The sequence below is a fragment of the Hyla sarda genome, chromosome 9, assembly GCF_029499605.1.
Source record: "Hyla sarda isolate aHylSar1 chromosome 9, aHylSar1.hap1, whole genome shotgun sequence".
In the NCBI taxonomy this organism is placed as follows: domain Eukaryota; kingdom Metazoa; phylum Chordata; class Amphibia; order Anura; family Hylidae; genus Hyla; species Hyla sarda.
In genome coordinates this window covers 125,710,322-125,728,835 of record NC_079197.1, presented here as the reverse complement: position 1 = coordinate 125,728,835, position 18,514 = coordinate 125,710,322, and the positions used below count along the sequence as shown (strand labels likewise).

Below are 18,514 nucleotides of genomic sequence, written 5' to 3'. Positions count from 1 at the left end.
TTCACTAGATAGCCGAATATGACACATGTACTTGAAGAGGGCAGAACTGCAATATCCAAGCCCAAGGAAAAGAATGGCACTGTTGATGCAAAGACAGGCTTTTTATATTGTTTTTCCCTTACTTCTAGACACATTTTCTAACTACATGCTTTATTGTGCTATTTGACATTGAATAGTAGTTTTTCTGTAAAAATCTGTGTTTAGTAAGTATAAAGACAGTCCGGGTCACAGCATCAAAGTGAAAAACTCCAGAAGTTCTTTACTTTGATGCTGTGACCTGCACCTTTATGTTTGATATTCTGGATTGGCTACCCAGATCTTTTTATTTTTATTTATTTATTTATATATATATATATCACTAGCAGATATAAGTTGTCACAACTGCTCGCCATAGGGCTGTGGCCCCGCTCCCTGTTTTTTGAACAGCACTTCTGTCTGGCCAAATAGTGGTTAGGGATGTACTGCTACGTAATGAGGACAGTTTTGCCATTAAGGATTTGGGGGGAACTACTGTGAAAGCCGTGGTGACTGATATATCGGGGATGACTAAGAATCAGGAGATAAAACTCCTTGAAACCTCTGGAAGTCCGCAGGTTGAAGACCACTGCGGCCTTCGTCATCACCCACCCCTTAATCATCACCGCCTGTCAATCCCTTCATTAGTGGTCTTCAACCTGCGGACCTCCAGATTTGGCCTTCATCATCATCCAGCCCCCCCCCCCCCCTTTTTGTTTTGTACTCCCCTCGGCGGGAAGTTAGGGTGCGCTGGTCGGGGCCATCTATGCTGCAGGGACTGTCCGGTGGAGATGGTTAGTCGTTGCGGGCTGTCCACTTTCACCGGGGGGGCCTCTTCTCCGCGCTTCGGCCCCGGACTAGTGACGTTGCCTTGACGACGACGCACAGGGACGTTGCGCATGAACGTCCCTGTGCGTCGTTGTTAAGGCAACGTCACTAGTCTGGGCCCGAAGCGCGGAGAAGAGGCCCCCCCCGGTGAAAGTGGACAGCCCGCAACGACTAACCATCTCCACCGGACAGTCCCTGCAGCATAGATGGCCCCGACCAGCGCACCCTAACTTCACGCCGAGGGGAGGAGAGTACAAAACAAAGGGGGGGCTGGATGATGACGAAGGCCGCAGTGGTCTTCAACCTGCGGACCTCCAGAGGCATGCTGGGAGTTGTAGTTTTGCAACATCCGGAGGTCCACAGGTTGAAGACCACTGAGAAGGGATTGACAGGCGGAGAGTTCACTCGAGTATAAGCCAAGGGGGGCGTTTTCAGCATGAAAAATGGTGCTGAAAAACTCGGCTTATACTTGAGTATATACGGTAATACTATTATATGTACATTTGTCCTCAGCGCACAGGGCCCCTCTGTATTTGGACGCCTCACAGAGAAACACAGACATTAGCTGCAGGGACAAAAATATCCACATTTTGTAACCAACCTATATTACAAATATACATATAATGGTATTATTTACAATATATAAAAAGTCTGTTAATGACAGGTACATGTTAATGAGAATAAAATGCCCTTTGAACACTGTATACCCTTGGAATGAATTGAAGTTGTTTTTTCATTTGCTTTTCCCCTCCATTCTTCAGGTTTACGGGGAGCAATGGCCTTTGCCCTGGCCATTCGAGACACGGCCACCTATGCTAGACAGATGATGTTCTCTACCACACTTCTTATAGTGTTTTTCACTGTGTGGGTGTTTGGAGGAGGCACAACACCAATGTTATCATGTTTACACATCAGGTATGGAGCTTTGCCTTTCTTCAGTAAACCACTATATACTCTCCCTATGCATTGCAATGCTCTACACATGCTAGTATATGTAGCCTATAGGCAAGGTAAATCCTGTAAATATCCTACCTGGTTTTACAACCACTTAGGTAACACTTTATCAGTGGTGCACATGATGATTTAGGTAAATGAGCCATTAGCACTGACTGCAACCAGAGCTTTGTGTGGAATGACTATTTTAATGCTTTAAGGATATACAGTGGTCCCTCAACATACCATGGTAATCTGTTCCAAATGGACCATCGTATGTTGAAACCATCGTATGTTGAGGGATCCGTGCAATGTAAAGTATAGGACAGTGGTCTACAACCTGCGGACCTCCAGATGTTGCAAAACTACAACACCCAGCATGCCCGGACAGCCGTTGGCTGTCCGGGCATGCTGGGAGTTGTAGTTTTGCAACATCTGGAGGTCCGCAGGTTGTAGACCACATGCATAAGAAGTTGTACACACCTGTCCCCGCCGCTCCGGACCATCACCGCTGCCCTGGATGTTGCCCTCCATTGCTGTCGCCACATCCCCGGGTGTCCCCAACGCTCCGGCAAGGCCTCTGCTTCACCGGCATCCTCGCTCTCCGTTGCCGCCATCACGTCGCTACGCACGCTGCTCCTATTGGATGACGGGACGGCGTCCGTAGCGACGTGATGACGACGATGGAGAGCGCCAATGATGCAGAGGAACCCAAAGAGGACGCGCCGGAGCCCCGAGGACAGGTAAGTGATCGTCAGCGGACCACACGGGGCACCGTAAACAACTATCCGGTGGCAGCTGAAGCAGTCTGCGCTGCCGGATAGCCGTTTATGTGATGGCCCCGACATACAAAAGCATCGTATGTTGATGCTGCCTTCAACATGCGATGGTCTCTGAGAGGCCATCGTATGTTGAAATGATCGTATGTCAGGGCCATCGTAGGTTGGGGGGTCACTGTATACTATGAAAAATAAATCCAATACAGAGGTTACCCAGCACTGTGACTCTAACGAGGGATCAAACATATAACCCCTGCAGCTGACAGACCGTTCCGGTGCTCACATCAAAGGTAAGACATATATCCAAATTGAGAGATGCAAGAAAATGGAGCACTCACCAGATCTTTAATAGAGAAAACTTCTTTATTTCATCCAGACATAGTTGGCGTTCTCGTGGAGTGCGGGAGAGCGGACAGGAACATGGGGGGTGGGGGAGTGGGATGGGCAATGGTCCGTATCACGCAGAAGCGCTGTCTGCGTGATACGGACCGTTGCCCATCCCACTCCCCCACCCCCCTTGTTCCTATCTGCTCTCCCGCACTCCACAAGAACGCCAACTATGTCTGGATGAAATAAAGAAGTTTTCTCTGTTAAAGACCTGGTGAGTGCTTCATTTTCTTGTATCTCTCAATTTGGATATATATATACTATGAAAAATACATTGCAAAAGAATTAGTGGAACTTAAACCTTTTTAAAATGTAGGCTAGATGTCCTCAAGGTACTGCAAGCAGAGGTCTTAAAATGTTTAAGGCTATGTTCACACCATGTTCAGGTGAGCAAATTTGGGGTAAGTTCTAGAAAAAATCTCCCAGTGCATATGCCGAAAGTAACCATAGACCCCCTTTTACCCTACGGATGCTTAAAAGAATGTTCTATTGACCTCTGTTAGGGTTGCTCTCTTGCATGGTGGGTCACTGCAAAAATCTCGCACAGTATTTTCTTTAGTTTTTTGCATTGCGACCATTGTGTTGTTTGTGTCAGACAACATATGTGATAAATGGTGTGTGTGCTCAAAAATAATACTTTTCATTAGCCAGAAATAACATTTTATTCACTGAAAGGGTACATGCACACTAAATAGATTTGCTGAGGACATTTTCATGAAGGTATGTGGATTTTGACCACTAGGTGTCGCTTCAATGCTTTCATCAGCTTATCCATACTCTTAAAATAAACCCCCAGCATGTTAGGATTCAATCCCCCATATAGTAAACTCCGTACCTACATCTTAGCTTGTGGACCCCATATGTGTTGCTGTAGAGAGGTACTGCAGGTACAACCGTATACTCACAGCTTTAGCTCCTGTTAAAGACCATAGAGATGGGTAGACCTGTCCCTGGGACATTACTAAAGCTGCCCATGTGATGCAGTCTAGGGGTTTGCTGTGGGGTCTCTATTGTAGTCTGTATTTAGTTGTGTTTTTATACTTTAATAACGGTCTTGCATTTCTCTCATTTCCAGAGTGGGTGTGGACACAGACCTCGACCAATCGGTAATTGTCAATTTTCATTTTACTGAAGACGTTCTCGTATTCTTGGCCTGACTTTGTTTGATGTATATATAATTTTGGTACTTTTGTGGGTACATTTTGCAAATTTGACACACATTGTAGGGCTGGGCCCGGTTCATACCGAATACAGAAATTTTTGTGCTGCATGATATGAATTTTAACCCATACCGCAATACCGGTTTGGCCCCTCCCCCCGGGAATGAATTAATTGCCCAGCACTGCGCTGTCCCCACATCGGGGAACTAATCCTATGTGACCCACGAGCGCTGTTCTGCCCCCCCCCCCCCCCCAATTATTTATCAGCCCAGCGCAGCCCTGTCCCCATCAGGGTACTACTCACATGTCACCCGCATGCGCTGCGCTCCTCGTTCTGTTTGTTGCGGCCGCCGGCACTGCCACTCTATACCAGTGGTCTCCAACCTGTGGACCTCCAGATGTTGCAAAACTACAACTATGGGCATGCTGCGAGTTGTAGTTTTGCAACATCTGGAGGTCCGCAGATTGAAGACCACTGCTCTATACTGTGCGGTATCCCTATGCCCGGGCTGCAAAAAATAAACAAAATAAACTTTAATTCACCTCCCGTTGGTCCGGTACCGGCCTCACTTGTTTCCTGGGGACGGGAACGTCGGACAGCTGTCAGCCTATCACCGGCCGCAACGATGTTCCGCCTCGGCCGGTGATAGGCTGAGCCCACTGTCATGTAAGGAGCTGGCTTCTTACATGACAGTGGGCTCAGCCTATCACCGGCCGAGGCAGTGTCTCATCATCCCCCCCACCCTGTCTCATCATGTCCCCCATCATTCCCCCCCTCATCATTTCCCCCTGTCTCATCATGTCCCCCATCATTCCCTCATCATCCCCCCACCCTGTCTCATCATGTTCCCCCATCATTCCCCGTCTCATCATCCCCCCCACCCTGTCTCATCATGCCCCTCATTATCCCCCCCCATCATCATTTCCCCCTGTCTCATCATGTCCCCCATCATTCCCCCTCATCATCCCCCCTCATCATCCCCCCACGTTGGCTGTCTGGGCATGCTGGGAGTTGTAGTTTTGCAACATCTGGAGGTCTGCAGGTTGAAGACCACTCTTCCCCTTTCCTTACCTGGCTGCGCTTTGGCTGCAGGGTCAGTGAAGCAGATGAGTGACGTCCTCTCCCGGCACCTCTGCGCGGCATCAGGTATGTCACTTTTCGGCTGCGACTACAGGAAATGAAAAGTGACGTCAGTGATGCCGCACAGAGAAGCCGGGAGAGGATGTCACTCATCTGCTTCACTGATCGCATCCCGCAAGACCCCCCCCCCCCTGCCTCACCTGACCTGAGCCAGGTAAGGAAAATAAATAAAGCTATAAAAAGCAGGGAAAAGGGGGAATGATGAGGGAGGGGGGAGGTAGGGAAAATGAAAAGTAAAACTGTCACTTGTTTTCTCCCGCACTATACACAGGTACTGGTGGATAGTGCGGGAGACGCTGATTTAAAGGTAGGGCAGATCCGGACAAGGTAGGGCTCATTTTAATCAGCGTCTCCAGCACTATCCACCAGTACCTGTGGATAGTGCGGGAGAAAACAAGTGACAGAGCGGGGAGGAGACGCCGCTGGTCAATGATTTAAAGTGGCCGCGGCCGTGCTGCTAATACCTAACAAGCAGCTGCTGCTGCTGCGGCCGCTTTCAATCAGTTACCAGAAGATTTATCGGAGTAGAACACGCAGGCAGACTTTTTGCCTTAAATTTAAGTTTTAAAAGTGCGTGTTATACGCCGATAAATACGGTACATTTTAAAAAAAAGGCGATAGACAAGAGAACATTATAGCAAAGCGTAGGAAGCTACTGTAAAACAAGATTAGTATTATTTGTGATGTAATGCCACAGCAATGCAAACAGACCATAACACGAGCCTTCATATGTCTGCTTAGACAGCTGTCTTAATTTACTGACATTGCGCCGCCATATCCCTTTATGTTCAAATAATATGGGAGCAAAAGAAAAGAAATGTAATCTGATAGGGATGGCTGTTGTACATATCATTGTATCTCTGGTGTCCAGGAAAGTGTTAACTAACAGCTGCAGTGCTGCCTGTGTGAAGTAAAAACATGTTTCTAAAAGAATCCTAAAAATGTTAAAATAATAGAAATCTAAAGCAGTGTTTCCCAACCAGGGTGCCTCCAGCTGTTGCAAAACTACAACTCCCGGCCTTTGGCTGTCCGGGCATGCTGGGAGTTGTAGTTTTGCAACAGCTGGAGGCACCCTGGTTGGGAAACACTGATCTAAAGCATAACATTTTTTTAGGTATAGGATATACTGAATATACTGCATATGTCATACATTAAAACATTGTAGTCCGTCAGTAACACGGTGCCATCTGTACAGTTCCTCTCATCTTTCTCCTATAGGTGGTTGCACTATTAAAGGGGTATTCCAGGAAAAAAAAATGTTTTATATATCGACTGGCTCCAGAAAATTAAACAGATTTGTAAATTACTTCTATATAAAAATCTTAATCCTTCTAATAATGATCAGCTGCTGAAGTTGAGTTGTTCTCATCTGTCTGACAACAGTGCTCTCTGCTGACATCTCTGTCTGTCTTGGGAACTGCACAGAGTAGAAGAGGTTTGCTATGGGGATTTGCTTCTGATCTGGACAGTTCCCGAGACACGTGTCATCAGAGAGCACTTAGACAGAAAAGAACAACTCAACTTCAGCAGCTCGTACGTACTGAAAGGATTAAGATTTTTTTTTATAGAAGTAATTAACAAATCTGTTTAACTTTCTGGAGCCAGAGCCAGTTGATTGATTGATTTATTTATTTATTTATATATATATATATATATATATATATATATATATATATATATATATATATATATAATGTGTGTGTTTTTTTTCCTGGAGTACCCCTTAAAGCTGTTTAGGATTAAATGTGCCAATGGTGCTGGTTTCCAGCTGTGCAACAAAATACCATGTTGATCCTGCAGGAAATGCCCGCTCAGCCTGTCTCTTGTTTATGCGAGTGACTGATGCATGGGTATTTCCTGCAGGGTCTTTATGTCAGAGAAACGGTGAGACGGCTGGAGTGCCCCTTTAAATTCCCACACTGGAATACCATTTGCACTCTGTAAGGAAGTTCCTGAATGTCCTTAGAGCAGTGTTTCCCAACCAGGGTGCCTACAGCTGTTGCAAAACTACAACTCTCAGCATGCCCAGACAGCCTTTGGCTTCCGCTGTACCCTGTTGCTAATATGTTGGCCCCAGTTACAAAGAATGTATTGTACAGTTGAAATGCTCCTCAATGGTCTTTTATGACCTTATGGGGACATGTTAAAGGGTAGCTCCCACCATCACACTTTTATTTTATTTATTTATTTTTTTTTCTGTCCCTGCCTATTACCCATCTATCCCCAACCCCCTCCCTGCCTTTAATTTTTTTTTTTTACATATTAAAAATGCTTTTTTGTCTGCCTGGTAGGGTGCTCACTACCAGGCAGACTTGCCCAGCAGGCACCACGTCACTGATGCCTGCTGGGGCCGGCACTTCCACCCGTAGTTTACCTCTACAGGGTGCCTCCAGCTGTTTCCCCACTGCAACTCCCAGCATGCCCTGACATCTATTGGCTGTCAGGGCATGCTGGGAGTTGTAGTGGGGAAACAACTGGAGGCACCCTGTATAGGTGAACACCGGAGCACATACCGCTCCCCGACGCGCAGCCCGCAACCCCGCTCTGAATGTCCTTAGAGCAGTGTCTGTCTGATTGACAGGCGGGAGCGAGCACAGCAGTGATTGAATTTCGGCTCGTTGCCAGGCTTCAACGAGTCGAAATTCAGTGGTGACGTCACTGCTGAATGCATTCGGCCACTAGGAGGGCGACCCCTAGTGGCTGAATTTAAAAGTGATTTTAAACTGTTTTAAAATCACTTTTTTTAATTCAACTATATTAGAGATATGTTGTAGTACTTAAGTGCTACAACATATCAATTTTTTGTTTTCATGACAGTGCGCATTGAAATAAAATCTGTAAAAAGTAAACACAAAAATAATACTTTAAAATAACTAATAATAAAAAGACCAAACAAAAACTTCTGCCCGTCCCCTATTACAGAAAAAGGTATCATTTTAATATTAAATTTTTTTTTTTTTTTTTTTTTTGTTGTGCCTCCCCCCCCCCCCCCCCCCCCCCACATGGGCCTTGAGAACTGGGTTGGGACCTCTGGTTTAGAAGATAATTTGAGTATACTGTACTTGTAATCTACATTTAATTTTCAGTGCGGTAAAATGTGCCTTGGCCTATTATTCTTTTTGGCTACTTTGAGTTCCAGCACTTGCTTTTCTGTAATTGACAATGATCACCGTCCTTTGTCCTGGTTGCTGATGTTATCATTGTTGTCCCCGAACCTTTTCTGTTGAACGGATATTTGTTCCTGGAGGGCTGGATAAGATCCTATGAGTAGTGTGTTCTGTATATAATCTCATGATTTAGGGATACTTTTACTTAGCATACGAAGAGAGCCTGTACCAAAACTGAATCAGAATTTGCCTCTGAGATTATTTTAACCCTTTATCCTCACAGGGAGTTCCAGAGCATGAACGGAGGAGTACCAAAGCAGAGAGTGCCTGGGTTTTTAGACTCTGGTACAACTTTGATCACAAGTATCCTTTTCATTATTTAATGAAGACATAGTCTAGATAAAGGATGTGTTAAAGAGTGCCTGTCATCAATCTATATTTTCTAAACTAACTCAGATTACAGTGGTCCCTCAACATACGATGGTAATCCGTTCGAAATGGACCATCGTTTGTTGAAACCATCGTATGTTGAGGGATCCGTGCAATGTAAAGAATAGGACAGTGGTCTTCAACCTGCGGACCTCCAGATGTTGCAAAACTACAACACCCAGCATGCCCGGACAGCCAACGGCTGTCCGGGCATGCTGGGAGTTGTAGTTTTGCAACATCTGGAGGTCCGCAGGTTGAAGACCACTGTTAGAGGAAGTTGTACTCACCTGTCCCCGCCGCTCCGGACCGTCACCGCTGCCCGGGATGTCGCCGTCCATCCCTGTTGCCGCGTCCCCGAGGTGTCCCCGACGCTCCGGTAAGGCCTCTGCTTCCCCGACATCCTCGCTCTCCGTTGCCGCCATCACGTTGTTACGTACGCCGCTTCTATTGGTTGACGGGACAGCGTGCGCAGCGACATGATGACGTCGATGGAGAGCGCCGACGATGCAGGGGATCCCGAAGAGGACGTGCCGGAGCCCCGAGGACAGGTAAGTGATCGTCAGCGGACCACACGGGGCACCGTAAACGGCTATCCGGTGGCAGCTGAAGCAGTCTGCGCTGCCGGATAGCCGTTTATGCGATGGCCCCGACATACAAAAGCATCGTATGTTGATGCTGCCTTCAACATGCGATGGCCTCTGAGAGGCCATCGCATGTTGAAATTATCGTATGTCGGGCCCATCGTAGGTCGAGGGGTCACTGTATATTCCCTAACTACTCCTAACACCCCTCCTGCCCTTAAAAAAAAAAATTCAGAGCTTTAAAAAGCTGTGTATCATACCTTTCCTCTTACTCACATTGTGTGAGCTCCCAGCAGGAGAAAGTGGGCGTTCCCCAGCAGTTGCAACGTCACTGAAGCCTGCAAGAGCTGTGCCTAGCCATGCCCCCTACCCACTTCTTGATTTTGGTCTCGGGGAACAGCACAGTTTTTTCAATCACATTAACCCCTTAAGGACGCAGCCCTTTTTCACCTTAAGGACTGAGCCCTTTTTCGCAATTATGACCACCGTCAATTTATGAATTAATAACGCGAAAACGCTTTTACCGAATATTCTGATTCTGAGATTGTTTTTTCGTGACATATTCTACTTTATTTTGGTGGTAAATTTTCGGGGTTAATTGCATCCTTTTTTGGTAAAATCCCAAAATTTCATGAAAATTTTGAAAATTTAGCATTTTTCTAACTTTGAAGCTCTCTAATTGTAAGGAAAATGGATATTCACAATAAATTTTATTTTTCTTCACAAATACAATATGTCCACTTTATGTTGGCATCATAAAATGGACATACATTGCTTTTTGTAAAAATTAGAGGGCTTCAAAGTAGAGCAGCAATTTTCAAAAATGTCATGAAAATTGCTAAATCTGAAGGGACAGATGTTACAGAACTACAACTCCCAGCATGCCTGGGCAGTCAAGGCATGCTGAGAGTTGTAGTTTGGCAACATCTGGAGGGCTACTGTTTGGGCACCACTGTAACAGTGGTCTCCAAATTGTGACCATCCAGATGTTGCAAAACTACAACTCCCAGCATGCTGGGAGTTGCAGTTTGGCCCCCCTAGTGGTTCCCACAGTAAAGATCGATTTACTTTCACTTTCAATTCCCCCCCCCTCCCCCACTGTCGATTCCCTACCTAATCAGGATCCTGCAGGCTCCAGCGAAGATCCCAGGTCCCCAGGCATCTTCTCCTGCAGGTACGGCCTCCATCTTCTTCCCAGAGCCCCTCGACATCCAGGGGCGAGCAGAACGGGGGGTTGCCATGGCAACCCCCTGTCCTGCGCTGCCATTGGTCAGAACTCCATTCTGAGTAATGGCAGGGGATAGGAGGAGATCGCAGCTTTGCAACCTCACTCCTAGGTCACCAGAGACCCGATCCACCTGGAATTGGAGAAAATCGCATGTCTGAATTGACATGCGATTTTCTCCGATCGCCTACATGGGGGGGTCTCAGGACCCCCCTGGGAGATGTGCCAGGGTGCCTGCTGAATGATTTCAGCAGGCATCCGGCTCCGGTCCCCAACCGGCTCCGGTCCCCAACCGGTCCTTAAGGACTCGGAATGCAGGGCGTATCCATATGCCCTGTGTCCTGAAGAGGTTAAAAACATATAAACGTTGAGAATTTTAACAGCAAGTAAATAGCAAAGTGTTATAATTACATAAGGAACAATATGAGCTCTTAAAAGCTTATTAAGTAGAATGACAAGAACTACTCATTGCAGGTAAAGTGATGAATGTTATGATCCGAGAAGGTGTGTGACAAGTGACAAAACATGAGCATCAATCCTTAATTGTGCAACATTGAAGAACTGTGCACTAGAATGCCAAGAGGTTCTTGTATGGACATCACTGGATCTCTATGCCTGTTGTACTCTTGCAAAGAGTTTTCTTTATTACAATTGTCCTCTTTAAATCCCTCTCCAGACTTCCTCTCTATTCTTAGTGTTAATTAGAGGGCCTTGGGTGTTTCTATTAGACCAGATTGAAAAGCCACTGGCCTATGTGCACAATAGATAGAGTTAATGTGGTGAGAGCTGCTTCTAGGGGATATGCTTAGTTGAGCGGGCTTTTACCTCTTTTTACATAAATAGTTAAAGTAGTTCACCCGCACTAAACGTAATACATGGGGTTATGATGCAGGCGAACCAGATTACAATGAGGTACCACTAACCTGGAATCCGTGGTCCTGTTGTATTAGCCGGCATTGCTTAGCTGGAAATAGCCGACTTTGGTCAATGGAGGCGGGACCCGGCACAACCAGCTCCCCTACCTCCATCCTCACTGCTCCAATATGCCTGTCCCCCCCTGCGCTCATATGGGTGAAGAGAGTCCTGTGAATATTCACGAGGTGGACGGGCATTTTGGAGAAGTGGGACAGAGGCAGGGAAGCTGAGTATTCTGGGTCCAGCCTTCATTGCGCTAAGCCGGCCATTACCAGATTAGAAAGACCGGCTAATACAATGGGTGTCTTCACACCTCGTTTTTGCAATAAGATTCCCGTGTCAGGTTTTTTGTTTAACATCCATACCGAACTGTATACAACCGTGTACAACCGTATATACCTCTGTACGGTTTTAAACCATATACGGTTTGAAAACGGATGTCTGGTTGCATACGGTTTAATACGTTTTTTTGAAAGAAAAACAAAACTTATATGTTTTTAAGTTTGTCCTTAATTAAATAAAGTTCTTTTTGTTCTATTTGTGGGAAGAACTTTTGGCGTGCACTGCGCATGTGCAAACTGCAAAAAAGGATGGAACCGTACGCACATACGGTTCTGTGCGGTTCCCATTGACCACCATTTAAAAAAATATATAAAAGTATATGGGTTGTATCCGGTTTTTCACCCGGACATAAAACCGCAGTAGAGTACGGTTTTGTGTACAAATAAAAAAAAAAACAGATAAAACTGTAAATAATGCAAAACATACACAACCGGATGCTACATTTTGCATACGGTTTTCAATGACACGTCTATACATACAGTTTGCAATATGGTTCCATAAGGTTTTTACACCTAAACTGGACATGAGAACCATATTGCTAAAACGAGCAGTGAATGCCGCCTAAGTGACACCTCAGTGTAATCTGGTTCACCCGCACTAGAACCCAATGTATAAAGTTTAATGCAGGTGAACCCTCTGCCAGTTTCCCTTTTTAAATGTTTTTGATTAGGTCCTGAGGATTCTTCCAGATTTTAGACTGATGGGAAAGTTACCCAAAATGTAAGAATGCATTTCTGTAAACATGTCTTTCTATAGTTTTTTCTTAACATTTGTAGCTATCTGAAACCTTTGCTTACACATAGTGGACCTCCGCTCACCAGTACGCTTCCCAGTTGTTGCGGCCCACTTGCAAGATGCTTGACAAGTCCTCAAGCCTATGAGGTAAGATGACCAAGTGTGTTAAGTTGGTGCTTAGAATAAGCTGTCGTAGGCCAAAGGTAAGATTTGGTTACTACCTCCTGTTCATTCTTCTTCTTTTAAGGTTTGTGACCTATGGAAGTCATAGGGGGAAATTTATTATTAAAGGGATATTCCAGGCAATAACTTTTTTTTTTATATATGAACTGGCTCCGGAAAGTTAAACATATTTGTAAATTACTTCTATAAAAAAATCATAATCCTCCCAATAGTTATTAGCTTCTGAAGTTTTCTGTCTAACTGCTCAATGATGATGTCACGTCCCGGGAGCTGTGCATGATGGGAGAATATCCCCATAGGAACTGGACAGCTCCCGGGACGTGAGTCATCAGAGAGGAGTTAGACAGAAAACAACAACTCAACTTCAGAAGCTAATAACTATTTCAAGGATTAAGATTTTTTAATAGAAGTAATTTACAAATCTGTTTAACTTTCCGCAGCCATTTCATATATAAAAAAAAGTTTTTGCCTGGAATACCCCTTTAACACAGATTTTTTGCACTATGCAAAACCTGCTGCCCAAGTGTGTGGTTTTCCCAATTGCGCAAAATTCATTATGTTGTGTACGTCACTTCATACATTTCTGCAAATGACAGGAAGCAACATAGTGTGAGGTCACACAAAAGAAATGTACGTCCAGCAATGTCGAAAATATCTTCATTTCAACAGCACAATAGTTCTAGAAACTGAAAACATGCAACAGGACAGAAAATTCATCCAGCAAAGTTAATGACCACCAAATGCAGTATAGTGTCGGCAAAAAGAAAGTCTGCAAAGGCTCTTTCTAGAATGCCGGGAAAGTGCAGAAGAGGGTAAAAAGCTCTCACACATCCCTATGTCAGCTGATCATTGAAATACATTAGCGCAAATATAATTTTTGCACAGTTGTTGAATTTGCTTTTGCAAACCAGTAAAGTCATAGCCCCGCCCCCTCATGACTTCACACCCCGCCCCCTCAATGCAAGTCTGTGGGCGTCATGCCCCCTCCCATAGACTTGCATTGAGGGGGGGGGGGGCGTGACATGATGGGGCACGGCTATGACGTCACAAGCTCCCAGCTCCAGCGTTTGGAACAGTTTGTTCCAAACGCTGAGCAGCGGAGTACCCCTTTTAAGGGTTATATCTAGCTTATAGGTGGTGGTCTGACATTTGGGGCCCTGATAGGTGGTGGTCTGACATTGAGGGCCCTGATAGGTGGTGGTCTGACATTTGGGGCCCTGATAGGTGGTGGTCTGACATTTGGGGCCCTGATAGGTGGTGGTCTGACATTGAGGGCCCTGATAGGTGGTGGTCTGACATTTGGGGCCCTGATAGGTGGTGGTCTGACATTTGGGGCCCTGATAGGTGGTGGTCTGACATTTGGGGCCCTGATAGGTGGTGGTCTGACATTTGGGGCCCTGATAGGTGGTGGTCTGACATTTGGGGCCCTGATAGGTGGTGGTCTGACATTTGGGGCCCTGATAGGTGGTGGTCTGACATTTGGGGCCCTGATAGGTGGTGGTCTGACATTGAGGGCCCTGATAGGTGGTGGTCTGACATTTGGGGCCCTGATAGGTGGTGGTCTGACATTTGGGGCCCTGATAGGTGGGGGTCTGACATTTGGGGCCCTGATAGGTGGGGGTCTGACATTTGGGGCCCTGATAGGTGGGGGTCTGACATTTGGGGCCCTGATAGGTGGGGGTCTGACATTTGGGGCCCTGATAGGTGGGGGTCTGACATTTGGGGCCCTGATAGGTGGGGGTCTGACATTTGGGGCCCTGATAGGTGGGGGTCTGACATTTGGGGCCCTGATAGGTGGGGGTCTGACATTTGGGGCCCTGATAGGTGGGGGTCTGACATTTGGGGCCCTGATAGGTGGGGGTCTGACATTTGGGGCCCTGATAGGTGGGGGTCTGACATTTGGGGCCCTGATAGGTGGCGGTCTGACATTTGGGGCCCTGATAGGTGGTGGTCTGACATTTGGGGCCCTGATAGGTGGTGGTCTGACATTTGGGGCCCTGATAGGTGGTGGTCTGACATTTGGGGCCCTGATAGGTGGTGGTCTGACATTTGGGGCCCTGATAGGTGGTGGTCTGACATTTCAGGTCCTGATAGGTGGTGGTCTGACATTGAGGTCAGAGGCTTCTTGTTTTCCGAGTGCTCAACCACTGCTCCTTTCTCTGTCTACAGAAATTCTGAACACAGCCAAGTTGAGTGTTTGGCAATGATCAGAAGTCCCATAGACCAGTGGTCTTCAACCTGCGGACCTCCAGATGTTGCAAAACTACAACTCCCAGCATGCCCGGACAGCCAACGGCTGTCCGGGCCTGCTGGGAGTTGTAGTTTTGCAACATCTGGAGGTCCGCAGGTTGAAGACCACTGCCATAGACAATAAATAAAGCAGCGGTTGAGCATGCACACTCCTCTATTCTCCATTCTTGTGATGGATGGGGGTCCCAGCACTCAGACCTCCACTAACCAGTTGATAGTGGATAATGTTTATCTTGGAATAACTCCTTTAAGGGGTTAAGCATGAACTTTAACAGAAGCTACCTCCATTAGCCAGAGGCAATAATTCTTTTACTCTGCTCCCTCAATGACAAGTTTCTAAGGTCCATAACACTATAGGAAATAACAAAATGGTTGCATGTTACTGGCCTCCAAATACATTCCCTTCTCCGATATCCTTTCCTGCTTTGCTTCGATTGACTGCACTTCCAGACTCTTGGTTCTGTCCCTCCTTGGCACATATGAATACAGCGAAACAGGCGTATAATGATCAATGTATCAAAACTTTATTGACCTAAATGCACGAAAACATTTAAAAAACATTAAAATACAAGTATGAGACAAGAAAGGGGAATATACACCTGTCCAATGTGATGGGCATATATGACCGGGGAAAAAACCAAAGGAAAAGGAGGATAGAGGAGGTGTAATTAATGTCCTGCAACAACAACATTGCCATAGTGCAAAGTAAATGCATATGTAAACATTTGACTATAAGGTGCATAAAGAAATGTAAACGCCCTAGTGAGTTGCCCTATGCTGAATAACGCAGCAATAGGGACATGGCAGCTGGCTGGCATTAATAGATAAATAGGTAAACAGTGAGTAACTTGCCTAGTGGATGACAGTAAAAGACCTCCTGCACCCCACGTTTCGTCACCAGACTTCTTCCTGGGCGTCCTTGGCACATAATACAGGTAATACAGAGAGCCTTTTGCTTCATTTCTACCACTACCTCCTTCTTCTGGACTAGAACACAAAGTAAGTTGCCTAACAGTGTGCAAAGAGCACTCCATTGTACAGCAGAGCAATTCAGAAGGATGCAGCTTCAGCCAATAACTGCAGAGCAGGGGATGACAATGTGAAGGGATTGTTTAGGCAGCACCCAGTGGCATGCAGCTGTTTTGTAATATCGTGTGTTATGGACCTTACAAACTAGCATTTGAGTTATTGGAGTGAAAGGGTTATTGTCCCTGGTATGTTACCTGCCCTTGGTGCCTCTGTTTTACTAATTTACCTGGAATTAAAGTCTTTTCCATCATAAGATTTTGATCTTTTCGATGTTGTAGAACCAGGAGCAGCTAAAGGATGATGATTCCGATCTGATACTAAATGACGGTGACATCAGCTTAACCTACGGTGACACGACTGTCAGTACAGAACCTGTATTATCCAGGAGGGGAATAGGAAACAACTTGGAGGACGCCATTGATCAGGAGCTGGCCTGCGGGGACCACGAGTTTGTTTTAAGAGGAACCCGTCTGGTCATGGATGAATGTGAGGCTCCGGGAAACCTACAAGTCACCAGGAAGCCAAGCCCCATGTAGTTTCTAGTTTTATGGGGAAAAGGAGTTGTGTATTTTGCCAATAACATTTTTCTGTGTTTTCTAATCATGACGATGTTGTACTACCTACTGCATGGCTCCCATTGTCTGAGCTGTACGTATATGGCATCAGAAGGAACTGTTCTTCTTCCTGTTGTTTGTGGAGATCAAGTCCCATTTGTTTTCTGTTGGAAAAGCTTATTTGAGTGCACTTTAGGTGAAACCATCCAACAAAGCCTGGTGGTTCACACTGCTCTATGGTGGTATTACTTGAAATATTAATGGGGGGGATTGGATCATTTTTTTTTTTTTTCTTTTTTGTACGATCACTGTTGGACTGCCAATTCTAAGAATATGTTGTATAATATAATCCGTTGTCCTGCTGGCAGCATTTGGTGATCCATCTCTAATAATTCGAGCCAAATTCTGTTTTTAACCCCCTTTTCTCTTCTCTTTTTAGTGGCCAAAACACATAAAAATCATCCCTTGGTTCCTTCCGTAAGAAATTTTCACCCAGAACTATCTCGGTGTTGATCTTTTCATTTTCCTCTTAAGTTTTTGTTTTGTTCCATTGTAGTTAAAGCAGCACATTTTTAGCGTTTCCAGCCAAAACCTGTTTTAAAGAAAAGAGACTTTCCAAGCCAAAGTTTATTTTTAAGTGCACATTCCACAGGAGATTGTTGGAACCCAGCACAACCATTGTGAAACTCCATCTTTTTGTTTAAGGTTTATAGAAAGTCCTGTTAAAGAAACTGCAGCCTTTTAAAGGGGTACTCCGGTGGAAAACTTTTTTTTTTTTTCTCTTTAAATCAACTGGTGCCAGAAAGTTGAACAGATTTGTCAATCACTTCTATTAAAAAATCTTAATCCTTCCAGTACTTATTAGCTGCTGAATACTACAGAGGAAATTCTTTTCTTTTTGTAACACAGAGCTCTCTGCTGACATCATGACCACAATGCTCTCTGCTGACATCTCTGTCCATTTTAGGAACTGTCCAGAGCAGCATATGGGGATTTTCTCCTACTCTGGACAGTTCTTACAATGGACAGAGATGTCAGCAGAGAGCACTGTGCTCGTGATTCAGCAGAGAGCTCTGTGTTCAAAAAAGAAAATAATTTCCTCTGTAGCATTCAGCAGCTAATAAGTACTGGAAGGATTGAGATTTTTTTTAATAGAAGTAATTTACAAATCTGTTTAACTTTCTGGCACCAGTTGATTTAGAAAAGAAAAGTTTTCCACCGGAGTACCCCTTTAAGTAAGGGTTTACTTAATCGCGCACCACCGATCATAACCAACTCTTCATAAATCTGTAGATGAGACAATTGAAAGGAACATGAAACACGAAAAAACACTACTTTAGAAATAGAAAGATGCAGGGAAATGTTTTGGGGAGTTTGGTAGAGATCACGGGGCAGATCTAGATTTTCAGGCCTTTTTGTCCAGCATGTCCTAGTCCAGTGGTCTCCAACCTGCGGACCTCCAGATGTTGCAAAACTACAACTCCCAGCATGCCCGGACAGCCGTTGGCTGTCCGGGCATGCAGGGAGTTGTAGTTTTGCAACATCTGGAGGTCCGCAGGTTGGAGACCACTGCCCTAGTCCAACCGGAAATCACCGGTCACATTTAAAGGGGTTATCCAGGAAAAAACTTGAGAGATATATATATATATATATATATATATATATATATATATATATATATATATATATATATATATATATATATCTCAATTGGCTCCAGAAAGTTAAACAGATTTGTAAATTACTTCTATTAAATCATCTTAATCCTTTCAGTACTTATGAGCTGCTGAAGTTGAGTTGTTCTTTTCTGTCTAAGTGCTCTCTGATGACACCTGTCTCGGGAACCGCCCAGTTTAGAAGCAAATCCCCATACCAAACCTCTTCCACTCTGTGCAGTTCCCGAGGCAAGCAGAGATGTCAG

General features: G+C 45.3%; 1 protein-coding gene across 2 annotated transcripts in view; it reads left to right on the top strand.

Annotated features, from left to right (window-relative positions):
- Positions 1-17,387, top strand: part of SLC9A6 (solute carrier family 9 member A6) — a 69,100-nt gene extending 51,713 nt beyond the window's left edge. Inside the window, exons 12-17 of one of the 2 annotated variants that reach the window (XM_056539657.1) lie at positions 1,605-1,758; positions 4,018-4,048; positions 8,634-8,713; positions 12,619-12,724; positions 16,318-16,525; positions 17,033-17,387. In XM_056539657.1, coding sequence (XP_056395632.1) covers positions 1,605-1,758; positions 4,018-4,048; positions 8,634-8,713; positions 12,619-12,724; positions 16,318-16,525; positions 17,033-17,106 — 653 coding nt within the window. In that variant the 3' untranslated portion in view covers positions 17,107-17,387. Of the gene's footprint in view, positions 1-1,604; positions 1,759-4,017; positions 4,049-8,633; positions 8,714-12,618; positions 12,725-16,317 lie in introns of both variants that reach the window. The other variant, XM_056539658.1, reaches the window with a different exon arrangement.
- The last annotated feature ends 1,127 nt before the right edge of the window (positions 17,388-18,514 follow it).